The sequence below is a fragment of the Rhopilema esculentum genome, chromosome 16, assembly GCF_057945365.1.
Source record: "Rhopilema esculentum isolate cy_ngs chromosome 16, ASM5794536v1, whole genome shotgun sequence".
Taxonomy (NCBI): domain Eukaryota; kingdom Metazoa; phylum Cnidaria; class Scyphozoa; order Rhizostomeae; family Rhizostomatidae; genus Rhopilema; species Rhopilema esculentum.
Genome location: NC_142830.1, coordinates 5,032,897 through 5,041,309, shown reverse-complemented (window position 1 = coordinate 5,041,309; position 8,413 = coordinate 5,032,897). Strand labels below are relative to the sequence as shown.

Here is an 8,413-nt window from a genome sequence, read left to right as displayed (position 1 = left end):
GGTTTTGAAGGCTCAACTCTCATTTCTTCTGTCTGAAAAGGCAGAAGACGGTATCGTCTGCTAATGAGCAAGCTTCCTTTTCAAAACGAAACAAAAAATAACTCCAAAAGTTTAGAACATCTTTAGAAAATTTAATGTCAACACCAAAACAAGGAAATATTAGACAAAAACTGCATACACACAAAATTTACTTGTTAAACTCTCGTTTACATTAAAACAATTCACTAGATGAAATGGATGAAAGTATTGCGTAAAAAGAATTAGTCGTTTTTTAACTAATACAGTATCTGATCGTGAAACTACGCAGCAAATTATTCCTAACAGTGTTAAGCAAGGAATCAAATAATTAGTGTTGATGATAAATGCTCCTGTGACTATTACATTAGTTGAAATTACACGACAAGGAACTTAAATTTACAAATTTCTTTAGGGAAGTTACTTCTTCATATTTGCAACAAGCTTTTTCAGTCCTTCAGTGCTCATGCTTTTTGGTCTTTCAATGGGCAATCCAAAAGCACGATCCCAAACAAGTGACGAGAGAACTCCGAGTGCACGTGAAACGCCAAACAGAACGGTGTAGAAGTTCATCTCTGTCATTCCATAATGCTGCAAACGACATTACAGATTGGGTTAGAAACGTTACATATGGTTGGCTCAAGCCGTTCAGACAATTCATTTCTATTAAAATTTTCTATAAAATATTCCCACTGATAGGTGGCCTTTTTTAACATTCTAATGAATTAAGTACGTTTGAAGCAATTCAAAGTTAGAGGGGCAGAGGATTGAAGGGGCATCAAATCACAAATTGAAGACACTATTTCAAAGAGGTTACTTCTTAAAAAAGGACATTTTCCCCAAAAGCTGGGGGAGGGGGGTACCTGGCCCTAGTGCAACCCTGGCTCCTACATCCCTGTTAAGAATATAATTGTTTATGCAGTTCCTTACATCAAATTAAAATAAAAGCTTCAATCAACAGTCACGTAAGAAATAAATGACAAATCTTATAATTTTCATTAAATGGAATTTCAATAAAGGTTTCAATGAATAAGCCCCCACGCTCGAATAAGCCATCCCCCCTTGAACAAGCCCACAACTAAAATATCATTTAGGAAAGCATAATTTGCAGAATAATCTCTAAATTCAAGAAAGCCCCCACAGGGCAATAGTTTACTTCTTTTGACTGGAGACCAAAGTGCAAAAAAAGCGACTTTGGTGATGATAAAAATACCAAACTTTGTAACAAGCCCCCCCCCTCAAATAAGCCTGCACCCAAAGATTCATTTTTGCAAATAAGCTCCCAGGGGCTTATTCAAGGATATACAGTATAAAAAGGTTAATAAAAAGGTAATTATGCTATTTCTGTAATAAAAACATCGACACCTCGAAATGTACGAAATAATTTTTCTGAGTACCATCTTTGCAAAAATATTATAGTATTATCTAGAAATATGAATCGGTTACCATGATAGATTTTATGTTGGGAATATTTGCTCTAGTTAAGTAATAAGTTAAGTCAAGCAAAAATGTGTAAAGAAATCTTTGCAATCAAAGTTAATTCCATATAGTTTTATTTAAAAATATTAATCAATTACCTGAAGTAGGACACCAGAGTGAGCATCAACATTAGGCCATGGATTGGCAACTTTTCCCAGCCCTTGCAAGAGGGGTGGCACAACATCATACAAATTGCTCACTATTTTAAACATAGGATCATCTGGCAAGTGCTTCATGGCAAACTCTCTCTGGCAAGTGTAACGTGGGTCTGTTTTCCTAAGAACAGCATGTCCATACCCTGGAATAACCTGAATATGCAATATAACATATATATAATGTATTTGAAATGGAATTACGTTGAGAACGATTATAAACATGACAATAACTAAATGTTTTACAAGAGTTGCTAAGAAAAAATTGCAAATAGTCAAGAAGATTGCATCATGAAAGACTGCAATCAAGATCCGAATTTCCCTTGAATTCTCAATGAGCTGCTACTATTCACACAGCTCTTATGCAATTCTTTATAAAACACACTATGAAAAAGAGCTAGACATGCAGAAGATATCAACTACAGATAGATCGACCTTGAAACTCTTCAAATTACACCCAAAATTCTGTGCTTAGGGCCATGCATAAAATATCCTAAAGATATCAACAGTCAATGCTGAATCAAATAACTGCTTACATCAAACTCAGCTGCCTTCTAGTTTTAATCATTTATCATTTATATCACTGTGCCAAATATGGCTGCTAAGAGTAGCAGTATATTAAGATCATACACAAACATCAACACAGAAAGGCAATAAAGCAAAAATAACTAAAAGAGAGCTAATCACTAAGAGCTAAGCGCTGAAGGGATATTTACATGGGAGCAGGGCCGTCGCTAAGCACTTTTGCTTAGGGGGGGTGCCAGTCACCAATTTGCCGACAAAATAGGGCGTGGCCTTAGATATTTCAATTCGGGGGTGTGGCATTTTGACGCAATTGATTTTGTTTATGAAAGAGGATGTTCTCGTTAGTCAATCATCGCTTCAATTTTTGAGTGACTGTGGGTACTTTGGTTTCGAAAGGCCTTGAAACAAAACCGAAAGACGAGGTCCCCTGCGAGCAGAGCAAGCAGGAAATTTTTGCAGCCACGCCCTTTAGATTGTCTTAAAATGCATTTCAGAATATTTCTTGCAGTCATTTCTTGCAATCGTTTAGAACTTTTAACTATTTTTAGGCATACCTACGTTTTATTGATTTCATTCTTAAAATGGAGTTCATTACTACTTGAGGGCCCCCTCGACCTCAAGGCCCTGAGGCACTTTGCCCCCTTTCCCTGCTTACAGTGGCTTCCAGCACCTCCAGGATCAACGTTCAGAGTTTTTCAATAAACTTTGACCCTTCCCTAAACCCCAAACTTTAGGTAGAAATTAGGTCACTCTGGATATTGAACATTAGATTCTAGACTCCGGCTGCCGAAAGGGAGTCATTTAAAGTTTTTGGGCTACAATTGCCCCTCCGTGACACCCAAAGCGCTATCTTTTCCTGTTTTGAATTGCTGAGGGCTTTTGGGAAATACTTTTAAGTTCACATCCTCATCTTATCCCAACTGTTCGTTAAAGCTATTGCTTTGGGAACTTTGAAAGCAAAACCCGACAAAACTCTACTTTTAGAAAATTTGCCGACAAGATTTAATTTCCCGCACCACCCCGCTAGGGACGGCCCTGCATAGGAGGGCAATGAGCTTAAATAGCAGCAAGCATGTGAAATGATGATAATTACCCCTGTCTTGAGTGTAGTTAGGCAGTATTCTTTAACTTGCTCTTGGGATGCATCTGGACCAATGTCTTGTACTAGCTTATTGATGAACAGAAGTACTTCCTAAAAGAAAACCAGCCACTTCAAATATATTTGATGCAGAACATATCAGATTAATTCATTGTAGTTACATATTGCAGTTACATACCCGGTTAGCTATCATGTTACAGTTTAAAATATTTAAAAGTGCTAGGGAACACTTCTTAAAACATAAATTTACAATTGGCATTAAGTGAAAGACCCATAAATTGCATGTATCATCTTACAAGAAGAAAAAACTTATTGTTACCTGGTTAGCCAGCCCATGAAGAGGTCCAGCCAAACCATTCATGCCAGCTGCAAATGAGAGGTAAGGATCCGAGAGGGCACTTCCAACAAGATGTGTTGTGTGGGCACTTACATTACCACCCTCATGATCACTGTGAATAACAAGGTACAGTCGCATCAACTCTGTAAAAGTTGGGTTGTCGTAGCCAAGCATATTAGTGAGATTTGCACCCCAATCACCGTTTGGATCAAGGCATGCAACCTTGCCATCCTTGTATAGATTTCTGTAAATAACAGCTGCAATGACCGGAAGCTTGGCAATCAAGTCCATTGAATCTTCATAAGTGTACTAAAAATGATAATATATATATATATATATATTATACATATATATAAATATAGATACTCAATAATAAACAACTTGGTTGAAGTTTCGCTGTAAGCTTCTTCAGAATAAAACTGGCATAGAACTAAACTTGGGGAACTAAACAAGGCATAAAACTGGGAGCAATCAGAACTATCCTGTTCTATACATCAAATAGCATGTACAGCTGCCTAAAAAGTATTAAGCACCTAATGATAGTCTGAAAAACAATAATTTTCATAAACATAATGTACATAGTTTACATTTCTACCTCCCAATAATCCTTTTTGGACACTCCATCATGATACGCCTTGGCAAATTTACTCTGGTTGTTCAAAGCAGTTACAGCAGCACCAAACTGACTCATTGGGTGAAGATCATCAGGAAAGTTGTTCAGCATCATAACAACATGTTGTGGTAACTCGGCCCTGGCAGCCCATTCTTTGGAAATTTCATCAACTTGGGCTTTTGTTGGGACTTCCCCTGTCAACAGCAGCCAGAAGATACCCTCTGGAAGAGGTTCATTTCCTCCATCAGCTTTAGGAAGCATCTTTAAAGAAATGATTTTCATAGGTAGGTTATCAAAATTGATAGAAATTTACATTATAACATAATTGAATGTGGGGAATAAGTCACCTCATTATATTAGTTTGATCACATAAACAGATATGTAGAAAAAAAATTGGCTAAGAAGTAAAAAAGGAATCTTCTGCACTACTCTAATATTCTCACAGGTTTTGAAGTCTTCAAATGAAAAGAAACAGAAAAATTGACACAATCAGAACTTGCTGGCCTGTTGGTGCATGTCAAGTGAGGTCAACTTTTTCATTACTTCAAATAATTCTCTCTCCTTCCTTCCAAATGATTTCGATCAGTCTCAGAGGTCAATTTCAAGGATAAGAACTGGAATCTCTGTGTTTCTTATCTTAATTTGCATGTGGGAAAGTGCTCTTTTTTCAAATTAACTTTTCAGGCTAATTTTGGGCACCACCGTATATGCAAAAGAAAGGGAAGGTTTCATTTAAAATACTGATGTAAGAAGAAGTAGGAATCATCGACCATATGAATGAAGAGAGAGACAATAATTGTCAATTTGGTTTGGTGATAATGTGTTCTAAAAACTGTGGACTTTTGAATGCCCCTGAATAATCCAATATATAGACACAAATCTCTCCCCCTTTGATTAGAGCATTAATCACAGAGATGGAGAATAATAAATTTGTGGATGGAAGAAAGATAGTAGAATGTTTACTTTCTACTAAAGCTATCAAAAACATCAAAAAGAAAATACCTCTTGACATTCAGGAATAGTGTATCCTCTAAACCTGATTCCCTAAAAGACAACAATTTGAGTCAGTTTCTTGTCATGTAACATTATAATGGGGGTACCAAAACAGAACAAGGGTGTTAACTCAATGTTGTTGTACATTTAAATTAAACACATAAAAAGCCTGGCAAAAGTGTATCTTCAATGAAGAGAGCTTCACATGAGAAATGACTGGGAAAATGAGATAAAGACTTAAGAAAACATACTGTAATGCAGTAGTGTGTGTTATCTTCTACATTTTAACCCATTCACTCCCAGCTGTTATAAAACTCTTGGACTATAGAGTCCTGAAGCATTATAAACTTCCAGGAACATATGAACAAGTCAAGGAATTCAATCTTATTGTTATTCCTAACAAGTCCAATTATTAGAATTAAATAGCTTCAGATTTAGTTTAGAATTATTATTATAAACAAGTAATATATATATAATTGTGTTTCATAAGAATGCGGGAAAATAACCGACCCGAGCCAGGCTCAAACTCACAACCCCTGACTTTGTACATGAAGTGCTCTACCACTGAGCTATCGGGTCATGCTTTCAAGCCATCACTCACATCAGTCAATTGTGTTTCACTTACTTCCATTGGATCCAGCACAGATGTCTCACAAATCATGCCTTTTATGCCTCTCATTCCACCATATGCCTAAGGAAAGTTTGATAATTCAACTCAGTTTTAAGCTTATAAATGCATTTTAAAACAGAAATTTATACATCCAAGTGATCAACAAGAGCAACCCTATATTAGCCTTCCATTAATTTACAAAATCAAAATAAGATTACTAATACTTGCTTTATACTCAGGTTCCAAAACTTATATGAAATCTCTCACTTTCAATGATTCAAAAAAATTTCTTTTATTCTTCAATTGTAAAATATTTAAAACATAATGAATGCTTAAATTGAACAAAAAGCTTAACTTACCATTCCAACAGTTACATCTCCAATTTTTGTATCTCCATGCTGCTTTCTAAACTCTTGTACCTCCCTTCTCTTTTCTGGAACCAACCTTGCAAGAGTTTCTCTTAAAGACTGGAAAGAAACATACAATTTTACCTATTCATATTTTTAAACTTTTATATACATTATTATGCACATTAATGCAAAACAATTATTTCTTCAAGACAGATCTTGAAAAACCCTAGACTGAGCATACAAAAAACATTTAAAACAAAAATTGTCAACTTGCCACAGATGAATGTCTGTGGGACAAGTTTCTGTTTTTGGCAGTGTTTCTAAATTGGTAGTAGCTGGAGGTAAATCAACAACAACAATCAAAGAAACACTTGGTTGGAGATCAGCCAATGTGTATCAAGATTGTATGGTTTCTGACATAGCGGTAAACGTTTTGTTATTAGTGTTAAGATGTAAAGCTGGACTTTTTGTGTTCATGGCATGAGATTTTGAAGATACAATTAAAAAATTTAAGACTTTCAAGGCAGCATTAAGAGATGAAAGATAAAAGATGTTCAAGAGCATATGGCTTCAGCAGACATAAAAATTGTGTAGTTATGAATGTACGTTTACAAAAGTTGAAATCACTTAAGACTGATAAAGTATCTATCATTAATTCAGAAATGGTTACCCACCTCAATCCACTCAAGTTCAGGTGATATACATATATTTAGGCCTATATAGAAACATGCATTCCCTTTATCTTGCCATTATGCCACTTTGATATACAGCATGGGTAGTGGTCCTTTAACAAAACATCTTAAGTTTTTGTGTGGAATCATTCATTATAAACACAACAGGAAAGTTTCTGTAAAATTTTTGGCAAAACAAAAGAAGGAACAAATAAATCCACTGTTGAGAGGAAAATTTAGAAGGTGCTTGAATTCAGGCTTTCACTTGTAAATGTATGTTTATCATTTTTCTGAGGCTATTTTAACATTTTTCTGTGTCCTTTGAAAACCAGTATTTGGGTCACACTTTGTTCCACGCATGTAATATATTGCCTGCACACAGATATGCATGCTTTTTTGCATATCAGCAGTGCAAAATCCCTATGCAATAACAATTTTTTCTGATGAGCAGTCTCAAATTTTTAAAGTTAACTTGTCCATGCAGAAATTAAGGTTTCCAGTTTTGCATTTGGGTCAATAGCTGCTCATTCTAGAGAATGAAACAAAATAAATGGAAAATGAATATTGGGCAAAGAGAAACGCTTCCTTTACTCCCTGCAACTGCTCAGAAAGTTTCTGGGTTTCTGAAATTGGTAATTTCTCTTAACAGAAATTGGAAAAGATTCCAAATTTTCTGTTCCAAACCAACAGCTAACTGTTTGCTACACCTGCATGTACTATAATGAAAAACAGCTTTGGCTTGGCTTTTGCCCTTTTGCAATACCTGCAAGTAAAGACAGGTTGCATCCTGTCTGTATCTTTACTCCCAGATGCAACAAATAACCATCTGCGCCCATCTAAGCTCTGTCCTTTATCATCCTTGACCTTCAAAGTTTGGTATTCAGTAGCCCCTAAAGATGCGAGTCATCTTGCATTAAGTTTAAGGATTCCTTGCTGAAAACCAACAGTAAAGACATCTTGATTTTTATCAAAGGGCTCCTAAAAAAACCAGCTACCGTGCTTACTTGTTACCTTCTTGCAGGAAAATAAACGGCAATTTAAATATAAAGAAAGAATGCATACCAAGTTTGATTCAGTTGAGGCATTTGATGACAGACTTCTGACGCCGATGCTGAGGGCATTCTGCAAGTCTCTTCTCGTTAACTAAAAAGAAACGATTCGAAACATTATATCAGTGAAAATAAAGTCTGGTCTCCCCTTCCAATAGCAGTAATTAACAGTTCATTTTCAAATAAAGTTAAGGGTCCTAATTACAAACCCCACATGGCAAACATAAATTAACTGGATAGCTCTTTAATCGGTTGACATGAGAGGGTTGGGCCTAACTCGAAAGTAGCGTGAATTGTCCAATAACGGTGCTAGCATTTATGCTTTTCAGGTAGCAATAGCTTAAATAGTGTTCTCTTACCCTAGCAGTACATTTAGCAAGCTCTGTAAACCTCCTTCTTGGAATCATTTTGCAAAACTTTTCCGCCACGCTGTGGTCGACTACTCTTTTGATCAGTCAATAAGAACTAGGAACGCGGAGGCGAAGTTCGTCCCAATTATTGCGTAACATTACTGCGCCTG

General features: G+C 36.0%; 1 protein-coding gene across 1 annotated transcript; it reads right to left on the bottom strand.

Annotated features, from left to right (window-relative positions):
* Positions 1–110: 110 nt before the first annotated feature.
* LOC135682853 (putative citrate synthase 2, mitochondrial) lies at positions 111–8,413 on the bottom strand. Its single transcript, XM_065197925.2, has 10 exons — positions 8,253–8,413; positions 7,907–7,987; positions 6,183–6,290; positions 5,839–5,904; positions 5,223–5,264; positions 4,203–4,481; positions 3,590–3,916; positions 3,265–3,363; positions 1,593–1,802; positions 111–606 (listed from the first exon to the last, which is right to left on the bottom strand). The coding sequence occupies exons 1-10, from the start codon at positions 8,298–8,300 to the stop codon at positions 436–438; spliced, it is 1,431 nt and encodes a 476-aa protein (XP_065053997.1). The 5' UTR covers positions 8,301–8,413; the 3' UTR covers positions 111–435.

What these genes read in the sequence shown, in the direction of transcription:
- LOC135682853 (XM_065197925.2), bottom strand. Translation starts at nt 8,300, where the DNA reads ATGATTCCAAGAAGGAGGTTTACAGAGCTTGCTAAATGTACTGCTAGG. An exon ending in CTGTGCTGGATCCAATGGAA is followed by an intron (nt 5,265 to 5,838) that starts GTAAGTGAAACA and finishes GTTGTCTTTTAG; the next exon opens with GGAATCAGGTTTAGAGGATA. An exon ending in TAACTACACTCAAGACAGGG is followed by an intron (nt 1,803 to 3,264) that starts GTAATTATCATC and finishes TTGCATATTCAG; the next exon opens with GTTATTCCAGGGTATGGACA.